The sequence below is a fragment of the Centropristis striata genome, chromosome 4 (genome assembly GCF_030273125.1).
Source record: "Centropristis striata isolate RG_2023a ecotype Rhode Island chromosome 4, C.striata_1.0, whole genome shotgun sequence".
Lineage (NCBI taxonomy): Eukaryota > Metazoa > Chordata > Actinopteri > Perciformes > Serranidae > Centropristis > Centropristis striata.
The window spans coordinates 11,035,861-11,060,742 of record NC_081520.1 but is presented as its reverse complement, the minus strand read 5'-3'; the positions used below and the strand labels follow the sequence as shown (position 1 = coordinate 11,060,742).

At 39.8% G+C, this 24,882-nt stretch overlaps 1 protein-coding gene across 1 annotated transcript in view; it reads left to right on the top strand.

The window, feature by feature from the left end:
- Window positions 1-24,882, top strand: part of dph1 (diphthamide biosynthesis 1) — a 73,468-nt gene that overhangs the window by 29,931 nt on the left and 18,655 nt on the right. The window contains exons 4-6 of the mRNA XM_059331907.1: window positions 15,335-15,456; window positions 19,950-20,104; window positions 22,418-22,539. Coding sequence (XP_059187890.1) covers window positions 15,335-15,456; window positions 19,950-20,104; window positions 22,418-22,539 — 399 coding nt within the window. The remainder of the gene's footprint in view (window positions 1-15,334; window positions 15,457-19,949; window positions 20,105-22,417; window positions 22,540-24,882) is intronic.

Sequence of the window (24,882 nt, the reverse complement as noted above, 5' to 3'; positions counted from 1 at the left end):
AATAATGTAAAATTGAATTTAATGAAGTTATTGTTTGAAAAAGTAACCTTCGAAGTGCCTTTGTACAGTCATATCAGTGCAAAATTGGTTTTTCATTCCAGCTGAAAAATGAACCATATCAGCCGCTATATCGGTTATTTATGATTTTTTTTTTTCCTCTCTAAAATCTGTATCGTTTCAGCCTCAAAAATCCCATATCAGTCAGGCCCTGAAACCAATTATCTCTTCATATTTGAATGAAACAGTTCGTTGGTCATATTTGGTAGTTGTTTCCCGACATCTCAAACAAGACATGGAGCAGATCCTAAGGGAGAAAGTAAAATAACTGAATTAATAAACTTAAAGGTAATTATTCCCCGGGGATATTCTGTTCATTTTAAACAGATACAGATATTGCTTGACTTTCTGTTTACTCATCATTCGTAGCTGGATAAGTCCTTTGTCGGTCCCTTTCTCTGGAAATTGTGCATCATTAAATAATCACGATCAAAACGTAGAATCAAAGTTCATTAAAGAAACAGCTGGTAAAATAAACAAAGCTGTGAATATAAATTAATTCTGTAAACTTTTATTTGTTGCACTTGCATGTATAATGACACTTTAAATGTGACTATAAACGCTACAAGAGTCTGGAATGTTTTGTTGAGGTACCTTCAAAGTGCTTGAATTGAATACAGTTAAAAAGCTGTAGGAACCCTGATACTAAACTAATATGGTGAATATTTTAAACATTTATGAAAAAGACTAGAGTGTTTTTTTTTTATTATTTCAACAAGCTATATCAAAGTTTTCCAAGTAATCAGGACATGTTTAAGACTCTGGAGCTAGTAACAAAGGGTAAAGACAAATGTGTGACCAGCAGTAACACAGCTCTTGACTGGCAGAACAAGAGCTGGGATTCAGTCACGTCCGATCAATACGGAGAGCTGTTGTGGAGGCAGTTGGTTCTTATTGTTGCCTTCTGGGGGAGTTGTGTGCTTGTATGTATGATTCAACAAACATGTGAAGGAAGACACTCACATAGTGATCCCTCTGACATACCGTACATGTTTTCTGTCTCTTTCCATCTTGTAATATCCCAGAGAACTGTCAACAGAAGCACTAGATGGCTCAAGTAACAGTCATGTCAGATGCAGTGGGTTGGTAAATTAAGGTACAGTATGCACACAGCCCCCAGACATCTTTGGGTCCTTCACCGTAGCCGTCTTCTTCCATCAGAATAGATTCCTCTATATTCTGCACGGCAGGTTGAATCATTTCTGTGGGAGCAGCAGCAGCAGCCACAGCCCACAGCCTCCCAGGGTAAATGTCAATGCTACCATTAGGAAGGAGCCTGGTAGGAGCCTCCAACGCCATCTTGCCCTCACATCGTCACAGTCCTCAGGGCGCCCACAGTGCAGCTGAGCTGCAGAAACAGATCTGGGTGTAAGTGAGTGAGTGAATGTGTCTGTGCACCAGCGTATCATGTGCATGTGTGCACATGTGCACCATGGTTGTGTGTAAATGCTAACTTCCATCTGCTCTTTGGCTATATGCAATCCTGATATATGAGGCATTCCTGCATGAGCTCCCAGCTCACATATGGAGCCATGTGCTGTCTAATTAGCCCTCCTGCCAGGCACACCCTTTCTGCCCACCTCAAGCTTATGTTGAACTCTAACAATCTCTTATCAACAGGGCTGCCTGCAAACTCTATAGAAACCTGTCAGGTTTTTCGGTCCTCTATTGTCTCTACCATCTGCCCAGATTGGAAAGAAAGACGTGGAGATATGCTTAAGCACTATGTGAAAGAGGAGAAAGGTTACACTTCATGCCCAGAACTTGTTGCCAAATTTCTATTGGAACGAAGCATTTTGTTTGTTTTTTCATAGGTATTAGATTTGCTTGAAGGGCAAACCCAGCAGCAGCCTGTCTGTGCATACTCTTTGCCATCCTTTTTCTTTTAAACATTAAACACACATTCAAACTGTATTGAAACAGCCTCAGGCAGCATTGTCATAGCAGGCACTGGTCACTTTCTGAGGATGATGTGACACTGAAGCCGTCTCTCGTGAATTTCTAGTGCCAGCTAGTACAGCACGGTAGAGTGTAAAGTGAATGTGCCACACCTATGTCCCTCTGCACGTCACAGACAAAGGCCTTTAGGACCACCGAGATACCCGCTGGTTCTATCTTTGCTAATCACATCTCATCTAAGGGGACATCTTGCTCAGGCAGACTGGAAATCCTGATAGGTGCTGACACTGTGTAAGATGATCTCTTGGCAGATAGCACCTTGGAAATTGCCTGAGCTGTCACGAAAGTACAATTGATTCCCTCTCGAGATACAGTAGGAATAATAAAAGGGCGCTTTGGCTGTAACTTGGACGTATGAGTGTTTAACGACTTGTCTTTGACTTCCAAATGAAATGTGGAGATAGTAATGAGAGCACTTGGGTGAAGGCAGCAGCACCACCGGTAACGAGACCACTGGTGCCATCTTAGACTGGATACTTCTAACTTATGAAGTAATGATATAAACACATTTTCCGTCATCTCAGGGGTGTGTGGAAGAGATAAGCATTGCTTAGTGCTGAAGGTTACAGTCCCTCTTTTCTCTCTGTTCTGTCTCCAGCACGACCAGTCAAACCGGCCATAATGACTCTCATTTTGGATGGCACAGTCCCAGACACATTCCCATGTTATTACACTCACAGAGAGCCGTGTAATATTATGCACAGCCTGGAAAGAATATACTGGAAGAATGTTACATATGCTTTTAAAAAGTCCTTTCACAGTAATTCCACTGGCATTGCTCTGGCAGTTGAAGGACACAAATTGGGGTTGCGCAGTTTGCAAATTGGAGAAAATGATAACAAAAAAATGTATGAAGGTATAATTTGAAGCTCTGCTCTATAGGAACATAGAGAGTGTTTTACACTCTCTTATGAAACATAATTTAGTGTTATGAACCCACCCCAGTGTTTGGCTAAAAAATAAAGACATGCTTCCTAATCCAACAGAAACAGCTACGTTTCTATTATAGAAACGTATATCTTTTGCCATAATTCTCATATATTTTCTCATATTTTTCCCTGTTTTGTTCGTTTTCTACAGATGTCCACAAATATGTACAAAAGTAAATATAATGGAGGAGAGAAAAAGACAAAAATTCAGACAAAGGGATTTATTGTGGATTAATTTGACGATACTTCCCGTAAAACGGAAGAAAATCAAGACAACAGCAGCTAATATGAGAACGTCCTTTTTAGTTAGAGGATAAATGAAGGACGACTCAATCACCACGGCCACCTAGTTTTATCCGGCACTGAGAAAAAATCCTAATGAGGAGGCGTTCTCAGAAATTAAGTTAGAGATGTTATGATAGACAGCAGCTGAGAGAAATTATGACAAGGAGCATAAGAAGAGAGGAAAGGAGTGGAGAAGCTTGAGAAGGTGAAGACAGAGGAGAGAGACTGTGAAATGACTTGAGGGAGCTGAGTGGCAGACGATGGAAGGAAGCCTTAGGGATCAACCAAAGAGAGATTAGATAGATGTGACCTCATCAATTGCTACAAGGAAACTGTCTTATAATCATTCTTTTTTTTTTTTTTACTTTTATGTCATGACGTTTGTGGCTAAAGAGGCAGTGAGGTCCTGTGTTTCATAAATCTTGTTTTCCCAAACTGAAATGTTCAGAAGTGGCATGCAGTTTGTTTTTGCATTGGTATAAATATCGGTTGTAAATTGTTTTCAATTTCAGGCTGATTTGTAAAATTATACCTGTTGTATTTTTAAAGTTGTTGTTTTTTCATCTTATTGGCAGTGTCAGTCAGTCCACACGCTCGTACTGTCCTGAAAAAACAGATTGGCTGAGTTCTTGAATAGTAAACACTTAGACAAACAATAATGATTGATGATTTATTGGCTACATGGGGGCAGCAGAAACGAGCTGTAGAGACAACACTGATATGTGTTCATCTTTAAGTTCCAGTAGATATGGAGCAATATTGACATTCATTTGGAGCTAATGTTTCTGGCAACCTGATGAATATATATCACTCACTTTACTCAAAGGTTAATATCTGTCTCTTTAGCTGCTAAATGCTGCACCGTGTTCACCAGGCAGTCTTTGGCTCCTGCTGTTCGGTGCAGAGCAGGTAGTGTACAGTGGATTTTCTGAGCTTTTGGCAGCTGCATCCAGAAACCATGCTATGAGAGCTGTGAGAGTGAACCGAAACAATGAAGTTGAGGACGAGAAAACTGAAACAATGAGCTGATTGAAGCCAAAATGCTCCATAGAGACGAGGAACTGCAGAGTACGGTAAATCAGAATCAGAAATACTTTATTGATCTCTTGAGGGATATCCGGTTTTGCTCCAGTAACTCCAACAAGAATAGAAATAACTAGTATATAGTAGGGATGGGCGATTGGAAGAAACCTGCAAACTCGATTATCTATAAGGTAACAATCAATTAATCGATTAATTGCTATGTTTTTATACATTCTCCAGTATGCCGTGTTTCAGTTCAGTGATTTCTGATATGCAGTCAGATATAAAATTAAAATTGAAAAATACACAGATCGATTAACAATTTGACAAAAATTCTTAACGACCATTAGTCGATCATCGTTAACTATTCCTATCCTAGTATACACAATATATGTATGTAAAAATAGCAAAACATATGGATTTAAGAAAATACACAGACTTACTTAAACTTTACTTACTAAAATACTATTGTTGCACAAGTTAGCAGTACAATAAATTATATTAAAATTATGAAATTTCCATTTTATAGTGTAATTGTTTGGCGTACTGTAGCTGTAACACAGAACGATGGGATCAGTCTCGACAAAATTCAAGTTGAAACACGTAAGAATATTCATTGCATCTTGGAGAAAAAAACATACGACTGGGCTGAGAATGATGGCTGGCGTTAGGCTCTGCGCGTGGTGTGAATGAGCCGCTGGGTGAGAGAGAGAAGAAGAGGCAGGCAGGCAGGTTCAGCAGTTGGAGCAGAGAAGAAGACCTGCAGTCCATGGCACACAGCCAACACAAAGGTGCTTGCAACTGTAGTTCTAAAAATAAATAAATAAAAAAGCCTAAAAAAGGTTTTTCATTTGGGCAGCCTCATTTGGTCTAAAATGGGCTGTTAATATCCAGCTGTTTAAGGACAAATTAGCAGAACAGAAATTTAAATTGCATCATGATTTCTTTGGAACTGGAAATTTTTAGCAGGTTCATAATTGGAACAGGTTCTCAGTGCCCAACCCCAGTACCCTATTCCCTTCATGCCACCAGTTTGCGTCATCCAGCATCCTTTCCCTTTAATGTTGTTAGTAAATGGTTCAAATTTAAAAGCTTGAGTTGTTAGAAGCTTTAAAGTAGTCCTTAAAAGCATATTCACACGTGGGCTTTCCGTGACCCCCTGTGGTATGATTAATTAATTAATCTAAGCCTCAACAAGAGGCAAATAAATGGTTCCAGCCAACAACAACAGCAGCTTCAAGCAAGCTTTAGTGTTCTGTTCTCGTAGAGGCACAATAACACTTAATACCCCCATTATCTGTCTTCTTTGGTCCCTTATCCTGATTCCTGTCTTGATACCCTCACAGATCTGATAACCACTGTGTCAGACTAGATTTAGTTCTCAGTATTATGTTTTTTAGAGCTCCTCTGAGATTAGATCTGTTCCTGGTTGTAGGCCGAGCCCTGAGTTTTCACCTCCTCGAGCAATGTCTGTACAACAGCAGTCACTTGCGGTAACTGTTGCCGTGTGATCGTTTTGTTTCCGTAAATTGGATTGCAGCTGTTTTAAGCGTGCTCTGCTATGCTGTGCAGTTTGGGGCTCTATCTTGATAAAGCTGTAGGCCTTTCTATAATGACCCATGGCTCAGGCTTTTGAATGAATGCCATGACAAATAGATTAGATACACTCACAGAAATAGCAGTAATGATCTTGTTTTTCAGGGAGTTAAAGGATTATCTAATGGTATTACTGAAAACATCTGTGTAAGCATCAACCAGTACGCACTGCCTCACATCTCTCTGTTTACTCTTTGCTGGCAGATGTTCAATGACTGCAGTTAGACTGTCATATTTTACAGGGGGTTTGTTTCCGAAGGTTCTCTGTGGAAGACATGCCGCCCAGGATTCCTGTGTCAATAAAACACTGAAATATAGTGAAATAAGTAGGGAGAGACATGGAATGGAAGAGAAGGAGTGCAGAGCATTTAATCCTCCTGCCCAGTGCCCCTTGCCAAATTTATTTTTGGAGGGCAGCACTTTGTCAGGATATTTCCTATGTTATATGTGCAGAAAGCAGATTATCAATATCAGATTTGCTAATATTACAAAACCGGCAGCGAACAGCTCATCTGTCTTATGTAGTCTGCCCTTTCCTCCTCTCCTTCCCTTTTTCTCTGTCCTCATCGTTTTCAGTATTCAGTATGTCTTACAACCCCGGTTCTAAAATCGTGATGCTTTGAAAGAAGACAAGGAATGAAATGCTCAAACTGACAAACTTTTGTTGTCTGTTAATTTTTACACTCTAAATGTGATGCATCCTATTTTATTTACATTTTAAACCACGTCCCAATGTTTTTTGTAATCGGATTATATATAGATAACCCTTCTCATGTTCTCCTGTTCTGTTTTTCAGCTCACATGTCCTCTTGTTTCCCCTCTGAATCATCTCCCACTCAACATTATCTCTTCCACTGGACTTTCATTTTGCTCCTTTCTTTCTGATTTAATCTTTTTTTCTGCTCATTTACCTAAACTGAACTCATTTAGGGAGGATATAATGACGGTTCATCTCTGCTGAGCTACCCCTGCCACCTTTGGGAGAAGCCTCTTTTCCTGGGCCAATCTGCTCTGCCCCGTGCCAAAACCCACTCACAGACACACTGATGTGATGGGGGCTGATATTTGAAATGTAATGGAATAAAAGATGAGCCTTTGCCAGATGTAGGAAATAATTCACACATGTATTTTGTGTACAGGGAAAGGTGAGCTTGTGTGCATGTTTGTGTGTGTGTGCGGGTGCATCGGCTTGACTTGGTATGCGCCACACATGTTCATTTGAGCTGTCTGCCCACAGTGTATCAGTGGCAACTGTGCAAGAGCAGTGCTGCTGCACCTGTACCCACCTTGCTGACCTGCTTGTCACTTTGTTTCCTGTGAGACCAGTCTGCTGCCTCTGCTATTATTAGACTTCAGATGTAAAAACCTCACTGGCAGCACAGTCATGTGGACAGACAGCCTACCGTGGAGTGTACTGCAGCCTCCCTCTCTGACTGCCAGGAGAGACAGTAACAAATGCAGACTGTCCTTTTTGGGATAACAATAGTGCCTCTGGTCTAGTCTAATCCTTCATGTCTGTACATTCACCAGGGTCAGTCAAGGTACAGTACATATACTCCCGCTGCACTGTGATTCATTCATTTACGTCAGTCACATATGTGCACATAAATATCCACAAAGGTCTTATATAGGGTTGTCACGATACTAAAATTTTCAACTCGATACCGATACTCAGTAAAAAATATTCGATACTTGATACCATTTTCGATACCACCAGGATAAAAACAAAGACCCCAAAATTTAACAGAAATATTTTTATTAAAAAGAAAAAAGCAACATGTAAACATAACAGAAGGTTAAATATTTATAATAAAAAACAGTTGTGCAAAAAGAAACTGCAACTATGATCAGCTTCAGATACTCGATACTTTTGAAAATGAGCATTGTATCCGGATACAACGTTTTAGTATCGATACTTTTTTGTGTATCGATACTTTTGACAACCCTAGTCTTATAGGTAAGACTACTTTTGCCTGGTTATTATGGCTTACAGCTGTTTTTTTTCCTACATAAATCTTAAAACCTATTTAACTAACTCTTTGTGATGCGTTCTGTTCTTCTTCTAGTACCTTATTATTACAGTGCCATAATACAAGTCAAATTAAAGTAATGTTGAATACCAACACTTTTATGTTCTCTCACTAAGCTTTTTTTTGGGGTCTCGAAGGTTCGATTTGAATCCTCTGAAGGACTAAATGTCTACTCCAGACCCACCATAAGGACAGTGGTTCAAGTTCTCATAAAAAAAAGTTAAGATAGTCTATACACTATTCACCAAAAAGAGATGTTATTGAGACATCTGTTTTATTTTGAGTCATGAGCAATGGCAGAGAAACTGGAAGTCCTTTGAAGAGGAGCCAACTGGATCAGAGCTCTTTAGATCTTTTGGAAACTTCTGACACTCCTCATTATATCACAAATAAGCGCAGGAGCAGCTAAAGGGACTGTGCCCACACAAGTTTGGTATTTGATTCTTTTTATTTGGGGAGATCATGTCTTCAAACCCGGTGTGACAAAGAGAGAATGCAAAAGTAAGATGAGATGCTGCCTGGGAGCTCCCTTACACACTAGGTGAAGCCGTCTAAGGTCCCACTATGTATAAACAGTATAAAAACACACAATCTGGGCTTAATGCAGTCATAAAAGAAGAGCATGTTATGATGCATGGTGACAGCATTAAGAAACAGAAAATCTTGCCTTAAATAAATAAACAATCTGTTTTAATTGTTACATGAAATTGGATAAGGTACAATCCTACTGCAATCCTGTCTGTTCCTTCAATTTGATTTATTTTCAGAGTCTGCTGTCCGGTATTCAAGGATTTAGCCAGAACATTACAGTTTTGAGTATCTCATTGGATACTTTTATGAGCACAGAGGTTGTCCAGTTTATATCCAACACCTGTATATTAGGGTTTGAGGTTAGAGTCTTGGCAGATCCATGCTTACCCTGCGACATGACAGGGTTTTGCTTGTCAATCTAGTCAGGAACTTGTGTTCATCTTCTCCACCTTTTCCTCAGTTTACTTCGAGGTAGTAGAGTTGGTAGGAGGAGAGTTTACAAAGTGCAGAGTTGATTTCCCTATTGCTGTGTGTGAAGTGTGTCCTTCATGATGAGTGACTAGTATCATTGTCCAGTGGTCTAATATAAGTAGATAACCCTGCAACACAATTCATAAATGTCTTCGTCATAATGTCAAAACTGAAACTCCTTCACATTCTGTTGATAATATTAGTTTTTTTTAATTGTTTCAAACTAATAACTTAATTATATGGCTGGTATCAACTGATACCAGCCATATAATTAAAAAGAAGGAAAAAAAAGAAAAGTTCTTGTGATTATGTGTATGCACGATTAATTGTTGCCTAGCAACATCTGTTGAAATATAAAAACATTCCAACAAATTTTAATTTGGTGGCCTGATGGAAGGAAACACATGGTAGTGTGTTTTGTTAAAAAAATTAAAAATACAATCGAGAGGATGCTGAGATAGTCTGGAGACCATCCCAGCGTGCACTCAGTGAGCGGCAGTGAAACAGTCTGGATAGATTTCCAATCCATCAGGGTCAACGTTTTCACAATCCTGGCTGGCAATTTAGAGTCAAAAATCCATTTGCATGAGAGGCCCCCTGGAGAAAACCCACACAGCCACCGGGAGGACATGCACACTTAATATAGAAAGAGCTTTGGCAGAAGATTAAAACCAGAACTGTCCTTTGTGAGAGACAGTAGTAACTACCAAACTGCTGCCAGAGCAACATGTGGTTGGTTGCTGCTATTCCCGGCCACAACTTTACACCATTTTAATGACTAGAATATTAATGATTAGATGGAAAATTCTCATTAGGTACCGTGAAATTACCATGTGATACACTATAAAAGTACTATGACGTTCACTGTTGACCCCAAGGGAGGCAAAACTTTAAAACCTGGAAAGCTTGGAAAAGCTCTAATCATTTTCTCACCCATTTTGCACTTGGCTAGCAAAGTTACCGCTGAACAAATTAAATCACATCAGTAGGGAAATAAGGAAGCATGCAAATTTGCTAATTGGATTAGCCCACCTGATGATGGCAGACGACTGTGAAAATTTCAATTGTTGGCAGTTTTTTTATTTTTTTTCCCCTTGTTTTGTCTGTCAGGCTTGTTGACCATCCACACGCTCGCCAAGCAAATGCATAAATGCATGACAAGCAGCACTAATGCAGCTTATGAGGGCTTGTTCTTCTTAACCCTATAAAGCCTGAACCGTGAAATAATTGCCAGAAAATTCTTCTTTTTTTTAAACTGGAGTGTTTATTGAACCTGCTGACAGATAATTTTTAAAAAATCCAAAAACAATAGGGATATATGATTCTAATTTGTATCATATTTGATACATCAGTTCTTTTTGTGAAATTTGTTGCTCACAGTTTGTTTTTCTTGAACTAACAAAAACATATAAAACCCAACATTTTTAACCTTTTAAGGCTTTACTTTCTTTTAACATTTTCCTCAAACATGCAAAATATTTTTTTCCATATAACACAACATCATACATCTGCTGATATGAAGTTTTCATGCAGCAATGACTGATCCACCAGTGGAACCTGCATACCAATTTTGCTATATCTTGTATTTTTGTGCAATTTGTTGCTCAGTTGTTGTTTTTTTTTCAACACATGTCAGGTTTTTCAGGAAAAAAATATCACACTGATGATGTATAGGTCTCAAAAACTTGTGTATCAAATATGATACACTTGGCTTTATAGGGTTAAATGGCTTGATTGCACCCCACACATCAGTATAGAGAAGCATCATAGAGTCAAAATATTTTTTTTTACTTTTTTTTTCCTCTACATTAACACACCAATGTAAAGAATTGAGCAGTAACATTTTCTATACATTCTTATTTTTCTCTTTCTCTTGAGCAAGGCTTACTTTCCGGTCTCCCACCCCACTGTAGATGGTGTGGGAGACATGAAAACATAAGCATTTCAGGACCGAAGTCTAAATATAGCGCCTATTGTGGTGCTTTTCAATAGTGAAAAATCAATCCTGCAAGATTGTTGACTCAGTCCTTCAATATTGATGTGATTGATGTGTTACAGATACTCGATTGAATTGACAATTGTCGATGGTTTGAATCAGTTGACAATGCCTATCGAGCTGTTTATGCTTTGATGATTAAAAAACCTTGCCATAGTCAATTTTAAGGTGTATATATACCCCTCTACAGCCAAGGCAGTTTGAGGGCCGGTTCTGAGCTGAACCCAACAAGTTCTAAGCTAAACCACAGAAGAGGCCATGTGTCAGTAACACCCATTGTAACACGTAGGTGCGTATAACGGTACAGCGGCACATTCTAAAAATAGCGCATACGTACAGTTCGTGGTTGTAAAAAAGACTGCAGTGGATTTATGTTATAAAGCCACTGACCTATGTTTTGGGCAAAAAACGTCCTAGTAAGGCATTATAAAAGACAGTTTAAACAGTAAAGAAATATACGTAAATGCCGAAACTGAAGTAGTTACAAGGGTCACGTGACTGCCGTAAGTTACGTAAAAAACGCAAGTTGCGTAAAAAACGCAAGTTAGGTTAAAAAAAACCTCTTTAACATCACCAACTCTTTACTGGTCTTGAACCACTTATGTCCGGGGCTAGGGACGGGATTATCGTGATCAATTAAAATGTGTATCATTCTTTTTTTTTTTTTGTTTAACTGCAATGTGATCAATACCAGGTAGTCTATGCTAGGTAGCTAGCGTTACCTTACAGCAACAGCTAACATTAACATCTTACGTTAAGTGTTATCAAGAACGTAATCATCATCCATAGCAATCAAGACAAGCAGCACAAATGTGTTGTGCAGTCTTGTTTGGAAGCAAATAGGCTCGCAAAGCCAGGAGCAACATTTGTAGAGAGACGAGGTGCACTATTTATTTAAAGACAAATTATGTCTGAAAACGCCATTACACATAAAGTATTGTGGTGCTGCAGACATGTCTTGACCTACAAATATAACAATCTGAAGAGAAAAAACTGCAGATCCCATCGTGATCATTTTAATACAGTCAACATTAAACTTGAAATTGATGTGTTTACGTTCTTTGTTTTCCTGCATTAGAGTAAAGCTTCAAACTTTGACAGAGCTCTGTGTGACTTTGGGAATATCTGAAACTGTTTACCTGACGTCTGATATTGTATTTGATACATTCTAGGTATGGATGTTTATAAATAAATGAATGTGAAGCACTGTTTCTAGTCCACTTTCCCTGAATAAATAAAGAACAAAAAACATCTGCTGTAAGCAGAAATATCCTCCCACCACCGTACACACACTCCTACTGGTTCAAACACACAAGTAGAAATTTGCATGCAGAGAAATATGTAAATAAGTAAATTGCATCATTTTGCCTTATTGTTCAGCCAACCTAAAAATGATGTTCTGTTGTACTGAAACAGCATACTCTAGTTTTCCATGCAGTTATTTGGATATAAAGATGTCCTCGTAAGACCCTTTTTTCATACTGTATCTAATGCATTCTCAAGCTGATCGGCCCAAGAGTATAGCTGAGTGTCAGAGTGAAAATTACCTGCTACTTCCCACACCTCAAAACACTGCAAACCTTAAATCAACAGTTATTCAAACAGACGCTGGAACCCTTTTAGTTATATTCAGTCTAGTAATTTTCGTCAACACATAAGTGTCATCGGAAACAGAATGGCTTTGTGAGTGCTAATGGGATAGATTGGAGACAGGCAAAGTTTTTCATTCTCTTTGTCTGCTGCAATATTTCTGAGCTGTATGGCACCAGTGGCAACAAGTTCCTCTTTTATGCAGGCATCAGAAGAAATTCCTGTCAAAGTCAGAAAAGTATATCATCTCCAGAGGACAGCAGCAGAAAGATTAATCCGCTTTCATGTGCATGCTGCCTCACAAAGACAATAATGGCACCGAATAAGACGATATTATTATATAAAACATATCCGGCAGTTAACCTGTTGATAAACAGTGATACAGTTTGTTGTGTGTGTGCACGCTAATGCTGGCATATGTGTGCTTATATATTGCAACCTGCTCCGAGACATGTGTTTGCTGCACACGCCAGCACTGTGGTTTCTACAACAAAGATTCAGATCAGTTGGCAATTTCTCACACATATTGAGCTGTATGCTAAAGAGCTAATTAACAAGGGCTGTTATGGAGTTCACAAGCTTCTCTGACATCTTAATTAGATCTTAATGACATTTCAGTAGGAATGGCTGAACTGAGTACCCTGAGATGAAGCAAAACTGGTGCTGATATACTGAAGGAAACAGGAAAGTAACTGACACTAGAGACGGGTGCAAGCAGGAAGGGAGAGAAGGAAGGATAGTGAAGAGATGGAGAGAGAGATGCATAATGAGGAGGCTTTTGCGGACATTTGTGCTCTATATGTACCCAGCAGCCGTATAGTATGTCTTGTGTGAGATACTGTGTGTTAGAAATAGGATTTGATTAACAGCGATGCGCTCTTCATTCTGTCGTTCTCTCTCTAACGTTCTTTCATTTTATCTTCCTCTCTCCCAGTGGGATATATGACTATACGTTGCCCAGTAATTACTCTGCCAACGTCCCAGTAGCATCACACATCTCTTATGGACCTCTTAATCGGATTCTTAGCATTTATTACCATGAAATTTCCGCATACTAACTCTGGAAATAACTAAATATGCACTGCACTGCCAATGGAGATAACATGATAATGGTATTTCTGGCAGATAGATGGCTGATTAGATAAAATAATTTGATGTAGTGCTGTGTTTTGCATTGTAGATGATTCTGCATGATCTGCAGTGGATTGCAGGGAATAGTCTCTTCTTTTTTTTTTCTTGGTGGGCAGGCTGTGTATTTTTAGCTGAAAGGTTGATGCACGTTTATGCAACTCCAAACAAAGTCAGTGGACTGCGATGAAAGAACAATGGGCTGCAGAGAATGAGCAAACTAGTGCACGAGTCCACAGACCTCAAACTACCCGTGCGATTATATCATTTTTAGTAACCCCTAATTACCTTCCTGCTGGCGGCTGCATTTGCACGTGTACGCAGTACAAAGACACGCATACTGACAACATCAAAACCTTGACAAGTGGGAGGGTAATTGATTCAAATCTTCCAAGGTAAATATTTATTTACCAGATGAGTTGCTCTGTCTATGTTTTTCCTGGGCTCAGCTGGCCTGCTCTGCCCTTCACTTGAGAGCAACCATTAGAGGAGAAGGGACAGGGAAATAAAGAGAGAGACGGAGAGAGAGAGGGAAACAACACAGGAAACTAGGGGACAATGATGAGGAGCCTGGAGAGAGTGCAATCCAGAGATTACATCAGAGAAAATGAGGGAGAAAGGGCTAAATAGAAACTTCGTCTGAAGCCCCATGTGAGCAGCAGAGTGAGGAATAAAGAGAAAGAGTAGATGTGGGTTGAAAGATTGGGCAGCAGGAGACACATTACTAAAAGTCTGTTGGTTGCTACAGATGCTGTTCTGTGTGCAGCCATGTCTGTTTATCACTTCCCTCTCCTCCCCAAGCCCTCTGTCTCATCTCTATTCTACCCCTTCTGTCTAGCCTAAATCTGTCAGAATACAGCCACAAATACCTGGCAACAACTACCATTTACAACCACCCCCTCGTCTCCCCATCTTTCCTACCCGACGATGCCTCAAGCTTCTGTTCATTTGCACTTCCTCCCTGTTACTCTCAGCCTTTATTCATTTTACTTAGCCTTTATGGGTTTACTAAGCATTTTATTTGCCCATAAAGGGCGATAAAAGCAAGAGCTTGTCTTTCTTGCGATGGGCAATTCATTCTAACAGATCTGGGTCCACAGATGCCTGTGCAATTTGCTAGTTTTCTTCTCAAGAAGGCCATGTTTTTTTTCTATTACAGGCTCAAAGTGGAACATTAGGCCCACATGGTCTGTGCTACAATCGTGTAACCTACTTGTGGCATAAAGCATCTTGTCTGAATAGTTTATTCTAATGCTAACTGTTGCTGAGGCTGCTTCTCCTGTTCCCGGGGCAGATGTGCTGTAAATCCAGGCCGTAGATAGACAAGCCAAGGCCCCTGCAAACTCTAATCTGCTTATGTGTACCAGTCCTAGCCGCAGTCTTCCTTTTGTGGAGCCTCCTCTCTGTGTCCCTGCTGACTGATGACCTATTAACCCTCGTCTGGCAGCGCTTTAACTACCAGACAGCTTGCACCGCACTCGGGCCTTTGGCTGCCGGTCATGAGGAGCAAAAGAATAGCAGTGTGTCATCCTGATAAGCTGCGAGTCGGTCATTGACTGACAACGCTGTCAGATACTTTATAGTGTGCTCTATCTGAAGCAAGTGTAGGGATTGATCTTGCTCAGCTCATAATCACACTGTGCCTGGCATGCTACGTATTGATCGCTATAGTAACGAACAACAAGATGTGCATATGGTCCGTGACTGCACCGATCAGTGTCTCTGTGTGTGTATTCCAGGTTCACAGAGGCAGATACCATTGTGATGGGGGACGTGACGTACGGGGCGTGCTGCGTGGACGACTTCACCGCCCGAGCCCTCGGAGCTGATTTCATGGTGCACTACGGCCACAGTTGTCTCAGTGAGTCCCTTTAGTCGTCTGTGTGCAATTGTGTCTGTCTCTCCGTCGCTCTGCATGCATGATTAGACCACACAGAGGAAGTGAGCATCAAGAACTCCCACCTATTGAGAGCAGGTTGCATGAAGAAGAAGGCAGAGACAGACCGACAGACAGAGCTATCGATCAATGGAAAGTGTAACTAGTTAGTGCAGCCCGCCCAGCTCTAGTATAGGAGGCATATCAGACCTTTGGAGCCTGGACATCACATTTACCCAGCAGATCAATGGGGAACATGCATTAGTGCCGTCCTTTGAAAACCTCAAGCAGTTCTTGAGGACCTTCACCCTCGCCCCCGCTGTCTGTCTCTTGCAGAACATGGGAGGAAATGCTAAATCAATAGTTTTGATATATCCCTGCCAGAACAACCTCACCTCTCCCAAATACCAGAAATGACCAACAGAATTTTAATACACTGAAACTCTCTCTCTCTCTGTTGTTGTTCTTGTTCTCTGTTATAATGATAATACGTTTAATTTAAGAGCTGATATCTAGCCATCTTCCATGGTTTTCTTGTTAATAACCAAAATCATTATCAAGAAAACCATGGAAAATGGCTAGATATCAGCTCTTAAATTAAACTAGTATGAGCTATTTATGTTTTTATCATTGTATTTGTCCAAACAAATGTACCTTTTTTTTGTACCAGGCATCAAAATCAACAAGAAATTGAAGAGAACAAGGGTGGTCTAATCATTTTTTCCATAACTGTATGTGTTGTGTGTGTTATTATTTGATATTTGTTGAAGAGTTATGTCAATGAATGCATGTATATTTACGAAAGAGATCTGATTTGTACAAAAGAACCCAACAAAGGCAAAGACAAAAGCACAATAGATCAGTCCTTTGTTTGAGTTAGATCAGATATTAATTGATGGATGAGATTTTCAAAGAAATGAGGTGAACTGCAGATTCTCAAAGAATCTGTGTGTGGGTGCCAGTGTGTATGTGTTCCTGACCTTCATCAGTCATGAGGACATCATCTGCACTGTTGCCCAAGATGTCAGATCCCTGTTGGAGATTAAAGACACTGTGTTCTGACTGACTCATAGAGAACCTGTCTCTCCTGCACCGCTTTCATTTCCTCTGCGGTATCTGCTTTTGTGAATATTACTTCCATCTCATCCTTTGTCATCATAAAGCACCTCCATCTAGTGCGGGGCATTATGGGCAACATCATAAAACCATGTTTTTGTACGTTTTAAAGTCAAAATAACATTCGCCGATAGGAGGGATGGGGGTTTCATTTAATCGTATTGATTTTTAAACAACATTCTTGTCACTGAATATCTCACTATTCTAAACAAAAAAGGACAAAGATAAGACGGGAATGAGTGTGAGTTGGCGAGAGAGAGAGGAAGTAATATGAAACAAAAAAGTCAAAATTGAACTTGTTTTTATTTTTAACTAATTTAATTTTGGTTATTTACAAAGACTGAAAAAGCACCAGGAAACCAAAGGAAAAAAACTGGCAAAGCATAGAAGCCTTGCTCAGATGGCAGGCCAGCTGCCATAGCTGTTAGTATTACTGGACCTTCTTCCACATCACAAGCAGGTCCTCACTATTTTGGTGGCATGACTCATTTTTGAGGAGCTTAGCAAAGCAAAACTTATCCAAGGTGCCAACTTTAGTTTGAGCCGGCGTTGTTGACGCGGAGCAGCATGACGCTTGAATTTAAGTATCAGGCCAGTTAACAGTTTCCTTATTGCAAATAATTAGAGGGCCTGAAGTCTTTAAACTGCCCTCTGTTTTTTAAGCACCCACTCAGGCTGACAACAAATGTTTTCATCAGAGTGACAGATAAGCAGCGTTCATACAAAGCCTTGAAATCTGGGATCACTGATGTAAACCAATTTTTTTTTAAATAAGTTATATGAAACAATTGCATAATTTTATTTGTTTGTTGTCCCCTGGTAGACTGGAGATAGATTCACTCACAGGGCGCCAAAATGAACATGGGACATTTTTCCCCTGTGATGTCATAATCTGCTTTAATTTCAAGTTTTTTCACAATTGCACAACCTACCACAATATAGATTTAAGTACTTTTATATTAAGTATTATATATAAGAATTGCACAGATCTTTGTAGTTGTAAATGTAATAAATAAAAGTGAAACTAAGAAAGTTCAATTAAATGTATGCATGTTATCCATTTTTCAGAATACATGCACTGTATATGACCTATATTAATATATGTCCGGCCGCTTAGGAACTGAGTTGGAAATAACGTAAATACATGGACAAACTGAACATATCTATTTGATCAAATAATCATCTAGTGATATTCTCAATAGCTTTAAATGATTCCTTGACCCAGAAAATGTATATTTTGACACCAAGATTGACCTTCTGAGTGGCTTGGAAGATTTATTGGTTCTCATAGATTTTATATGGTTGCCATCTTCCAACCACAATCTTGATGAAGTGGCTCCCATTAAAACTTGAAACTTATGGTGATTGAGAGCATGTGGAAAAAATGTGGTACTTTTGTCCGTTTCCCCTTTATTTTGCTAAGCCGCCTGACTATACCTTCAAAGAGCTTGAATTCTCCTCTTAAAACCTGTATAAATTAGACTATTTGGAAATAATATTTAATGTATATTATTTTGACTGACATTGCAATTGCAATATGCTTGAAAACATTGGATGGACTAATCTTTTTTAAAACATTATTCTAATTGCAAAATATATTAAAATGATCATGGTGTGATTTTCTTTTGCAAGGATCTCTTCCAAACAATTAAATTTAATCTGTAAAATACAATTAGTTGGCCGGGACATCTCTGCAGCACCGCAGTACTTAATTTAAAATGTTATTCTGAAACATATTTTTGCCTTCAACAAATATTGTACCTCCGGGTATTTGGATGTTGCACTAGCCTTCATTGAGAATCCATTAAATTTCCAATTTCAACCCTAGTATAAGTTGAATTCTGATATGTTTATGGTTGCACTGCCACAGATCAGATAGAGATCAGTACAGACATCAAATGATTGCTGTATTATTCATAAAGTTGTACACAAGCACAACATAGAAGAGGACCTGTTAGCACATATTGATTTGTAAACAAGCCATTTGTAAATAAGCCGGTATACCATTATGTCCAACCTTTTCCTGGTCTCACTAGCTATGAATGTGCCTGCGTATTTGTTTACATAAACACAAATAAGCTGCAGTACCGAGTGACCTTATAGCTATAACACACGGATGAATAAAATCACTGATGGGGCAAGTGAGTCCTGTCCATCTCATTGACTGTGTCTCTAATTGCGGCGTCTAAGTGCTCTCAGGCTACCATGCTAATGTGAACACAGATCGATGTCACTTTTCTTTGCCCTTTATGTTTTGGGAGTGCCTATAAACAAGCAACAGAACGCTGTTGGTTTCAGTCTGGATTTTTACTCAACTCCTCCAGTCCTCTTTAGTCTCATGATATATTTAACTCCACCGTTTCTCACTCAACATGTGGCCCGCAGCAAAGCCCACCTCTTTAAATCCTTATCCATCTCCTTGCCTCCGCTCTCTGCTGAGATGTGAGCCCATTCATCACTTCTCTTGTCAGTTAATTGACAACCCGCCCCCCCAACCCCCAAACACACACACACAGTATCCTATTACTTTTTCCTCTCATCCTTGCTCTATCTTTTGGGTTTCATGCAGTACATTATTAAATTCCCTACCCTCAGCGCCAAATTGAATTTTTAGTGTTTTCCAGCCTACTTTCATTGGAATTTCCCATCCCTCAGTCCTGGTCTGCATCCCCTCTGCCTTCAATCCTATCTCACAGATATTCTGTCTTTCCTTGTCCAACCATCTCAAGTCAAGTCATTTTTTTTGCTTTGCTCCGCTATCTCTTCCTCAGTGTTGCTTTAATCTAAGCCATCAAGTGTGCTGCACTTTCTCATAAAACATTTGCACCATAATGGGCCATTTGCTTAATCATAACAAAAAAAGTCCCCTCGCTCCTGATCCTCAAATTAAATATAACAAAAGAGGAAGAGTGATTACAATGATCAACGCAAACGATAATTCTTCTTTCTTATCCGCGCCCTTTCCCCCCTATTTTTTATGGACTCAGAAACTTTTTTCAGCTTCTAACTCAGCACGTCTCTAGCTACCTCCGATAGCCCCGGGAGCGTAGTAAATGGCCTGTGAAATTAATGGCATTAATAGTAATCGTATGTGTCCCTCTCCTTCCCTAAATAATTGAGGTCTTTGCATCAGTTCCTGTGCGAGTTGGAGATTCATGCTGAATGACTTTTAGTTATATCACAGAGGCGCCCACTGAGATCTATATATGTGCACTTACTGTGTTCCCATATAGCTGTATCGCAGAACATGTGCAGCGTGTTAATGTTTGAGCCACCATCAATACTGTATATACTGCAGGCTTACCTGACATAACAGAGTGAATAATTCATCTGTCTTTCCTTTTGTCTTTGTCTCCCTGCAGTCCCTATCGACTCCACAGCAGGTATTAAGATGCTGTATGTGTTTGTGGATATCCAGATGGACAATGCACACTTCCTGGACACGGTCAAGTTCAACTTCCCTCCCGGACAATCTCTGGCACTCGTCAGCACTATTCAGTTTGTGACAGCGCTGCAGGTGATTAAGCAATTGCTCTGTCTTATTGTGTGGGTAAATCCTTTTTTCGAGTGAGAGACAGCTGAGGTGGAAAGATTCTGTATGATCTTTGTCACTTGTGTGTATTTCCCTGTTTAAAGTATTTTTGTACGTACAGTAGAAACACACATGCTTCTGTACGTTTGTACAGTATACTTTATCCGCTTCCTGGCTTTTATGAACAAGCTCGCACTCAACACTTAAGCTCAGTTCAAGTGTGGGTTTGAGAAATCCGGCAGCAGTTATTTTGGATTTGAAAGGTGGAATGAACTCGGAAAGGCCTCTCAGTTCAGCGTCGTGCTCGGCTCTGCTCTTTACATAAGCAGTGGCAGCACCTATAGTATTAAGCTTCATTTTTTTTTTTTCAGACCTGCTGCCTCTCTTTTCTATAATGCATTCTGCTGCTTTCATTTGTTGTGTTGGGCCAACACCACTTTGGGCCTTCACTTAATGTAACCACTGTTATTTTTACACCACGCTCTGTCCATGTGGGTCGTATTTTATGTTGGGGTGTTTGAGTGCATCCATGTGTACATGTGCGCATGCATATGTCTCTGTTTGTAGTTGTGTTTTGTATGCATGTGTGCCTCCGTCTCCCTCACGTCTTATGGTGTGTAGGCTTGTTGAGGTCACACAGTATGGGCAGGAGAAGCTGAGAGTTCATATGTATTCCCTGTGGACTGCCTTAAATTAGCCTTAAATCGTTCAATTTATCCTTCCAACTCCAAGCGCACTAACTCTTTTCTTTCTCTTTGCTGTAATTGTTTAGTCTCTCATCTTTTTACTTTGGCTAAATGAATGTGGGTGTTAGAATAAGTTGCTTTTTCTTGGGTATTAGAGCGAACTTGGCAGAAAATATTTATCTTGTTCTTGTGTCAATATTCTTATTATCTGCATGTTTTGTTGTTACTGCTACTGCTTACTTTATTATGACATGCTGTGTAATATAAAGTGTATAAATCAGTGCTCATGAATACATACATTGAACCATGAGTGCCACACTGAGAGTTTTTGAAAAACATGACCAATTTACTATCACTTTAGGGCAAATTTTTAGTGTGATCTTACTTTTTATTGTTTGCATCATTGCCCATTCTTTCTGTCGTATTTTTTCTTTAATACGAATAAAAAAGAGAAGAAAAAGGAGAGCCATCAAATATTGAAAAGAGAGAAAACAACTTTTAGATACACATATTTGACATGTTAAATGTTATCACTGTAAATGGCCTGAAAAAAATTCATCATCTGCATCATCAGCTACTCTGAATTCCCTCTTGGCCCATCAAAATGTTTATGCTGACACGTTTCGAGAAATAGAGAAAAGCTGGAAATGACACTATAAACAAGCCCTGACATAAAGCATTAAATACAACACAGTAAGTGGATGCTTTTACTATTGATAAAGAGTACCATGCATGGAATCCTCTAACATAACATATTAATCACAGAAATAATTTACAATTTTTTCACAAGGGAGAAAGCCAATTGAATGATCTAATAACAACTTCAAAATATGCTATATGTCTGATTTAGATGAAACAAGATAGATCCCTCTTTCCTCACCATATCATTGAGTATTGTGTTTATTTGTGCACATGTTAAGCATTTTAAATTTTGTCATTTTGCTGCATTTGATGAATCCCCTCCTATTTAATTTGTATCATCAGAAGAAGAAAAAGAACGAAAATGTGGCGATCCATATGTGGCATAGTACATAAGCACTTCTGGGGATGGTTACAAGTCATCAATGTCATCCAATCGTTAGTTTGAGACTATGGGCGGTATTTAAACGATCTAAAGTGCATGGCGTAAGTGCATTTAGGCGAGTGTCCAACTTCACTTTTGCTAGTTAAACAGCATATAATCTAGACTCAAAGTAAGACACAAAGTGGTTATATTTAGCCTCAGATGTAGTCATAAATCAATGTTGTTGTTTTTTTGCATAACATGAATTAAACCAAAAAGCATCTCCCACTTCATTTAAAAGCCATGTGTGCTTGACTTATTATAGCAATGTAACAACAATGCACCCGACAGCACTTGTCTCCAGACCAACCACCATGTGGGTGCAAGTACATTTGCTCCTTGTGGGTACAAGATGGAGAAAATGATTAAAACCAGCGATGACAGTTCCGCTGGGCTATGGCCACTTTGCACCAGGTGTATGATAGGGCTCTGTACCTCACTGCTCTTTTTTTGGAGACCTACTCCAAACAAGTGAAAAGGTTAAAGGTGAGGTTGCCAAAACTTGTGAATGTCAAACTGTCTTTCTTTCTCTCTTCCTCTATGCTGCAGTCTGTGAGCGCAGCCCTCAAGCCAGAGTATGATGTGCTGGTCCCACAGTGTCGACCTCTGTCTCCAGGAGAAATTTTGGGCTGTACCTCCCCTCGCTTGGACCGCCATGTCAATGCTGTAATGTAAGCAAACCTCCGTCCTCCTGTCTCCCTCATCACAGTCTCAGCCCAGGGTCCTGTCCTTTCTTCCCGTTAGTTAGCAGAGATATCCAGATAACCAAAGACATCCAGCCTTGACTCATCCAGACACCCCCTCCCCCAAGGTACTATAATTACCTGCCATAGCCATGCCCACCCATGTGACATGAGGGATAATCAGTATGACATCACACCAGTCACACTAGACATAGCGAGCTGTGACATCTAGCTGTGTCTGCGTGCTTCTGATCAGGCTTCTATCATATCCAGCCAGAAACGGCCAGATGCTGATCCAGAACGGCACGGCTAAAAATACCTTCATGCTGTGCAAAGCATTGAATTGTGAAAAGCCTGACAGACACGGCCACTTTTGACTGTTTCAAACCAACCACAATGCATCCACATGCTCGCCAATTTCCTATGTTTTAAGGAAATGTTTTGACACCTGCCGTGGCACATTCATAGAGAGAATTGATAAATTGTGCAACACGTCAACATTTGTCTGTACAATTAACTTCTCATCCCCCCTTTCATTTCCTCTAAAGGGGAAAAAGATGATGAATCCTGGAGTCCTAAAAGACTTCCTCTTCTGTGTTTGTACATCAACACAAACACTGAGAATGTGACAATTGTGAAAGTGATGCTTATCCTCCCTGTACTGCAGGGAGGAGTGCGCTTTGGCAAAGTAACGTGTTCAGGCAACAAACAACACCTCCGCAGCCACTTTGTGTCTATGCATCTCGGCTGCTCTGCTGTAGAGAGAATCCTTTTGCTTTGTGGTGCACAGTGCGTTGAAGTAATTCCCCAGGTATAATGATGTCTTGGTGCATCACCTTGTATGTCTGATCCGCACATATCTAGTGTTAGCCCATGTGATTAAAACCTTTTCAGTGCATGAGATTAAAATGGCTACACAAGGACAAGCTCTACTATATGCATAAATCAGGCCCTATGGGAGACAAAAGTGGTATCTGTGTGTGTCTTTATACGTGTGAAAGAAGTGGAAGTGGAGGGGTTGGAGTGTGCTTCACCTTCTAATCCAATGTGCGTTGTCTTTGATGTGTGAGTCGGGGTGTGTAGTGGTGTGATGGGAGAGAGAATCGATTAAGCTGCCTGAGAGTTGGTACTTTTCTCCCTCTCTCTCTCTCTCTTGCACACTCACTTTCTGTCACTATGTGCCTTCACACACACATAGGTCTGCTGTTCTACCTACATTTTGTTGGATGACATATATTCCGAGAAATGATTACATTATTATAAACCAAATTACAAAGACCGTTTAATGGCCCTGTTATGATGAAACAATAGCACAATAATGCAAGTACATTCTTTCAAAGAGCAATTAACTTTTATTGTGTGTGGAGGAGCTGCCTGAGCCCCACCCACGGGGAAACTCAAACACATACAGGACAGAAGCAGTGCCACCAGAACAGACAGCAAAAAGTGTGTCAACATAGTTTTTTTTCTGTTCATTTGGCTTAGTTTATTTGCGCCGAAATCTTATATTGGTGGGGAAAACCCTGCTGTTTTATGGCATCATGTTGGCTAAAAATGTTGGTGACATTCTTATCTACACAAAAACCCATGTAAACACAACAGGTGATACTGTATGATATATGTACATGACTTTGACAGACACACATTTAATACACAAGTACAACATACAGACTTGTGTGCTCTATCTCCCTTCTCTCTCATTCAAACAGTGTACAATTTTAATCAGAAACCTAAATGGAAGAAATGTTTTATTAAGCTCTATCCAAAGCTTAATTACTGAGTAATAGTTTTCCTCCTTTAACAAGCTTCCTTTTACCTCACAATTAAGGTATTGACACAATTGATCGTCCACTATCTCCAAGAAAAAGGAGCACAGAACAAGCTCTTTAACATTTTTAAAGGTTATGTTTATCACCTTTAATAATGCATTATATTCATATTAATCATTGGGCTGTCTTATTATCAGTGCTCTAAACATATTAGTTCTAATTGCATGTTACCTAAGCTTTGAGCTACTTGAGTAGCAGTGTCTTTGACGCCCAACTTGAAGCTTCAGAAAAGGCTCGGTCTGTCTCTTTTCTGTGATAAAGAAAAGCATTTTTAAAAGCTGCATTGAAAAGAGCCATGATCAGTCGACCATTTCTATCTGCTGCCTCCACTCTGGCTCTCACTCGTAATAGAACAATATGAAGATGTGAATGTGAAGATACGGTGTTGCATAACGCAAAAGACGCATAACATTACCATTATAGCGAGAGCACTTTTGCAAAGAACAATAGAATATGGATGGAAGGACTGTGATTGTAGTGAGAGCGAGAGTTGAGCACAGCA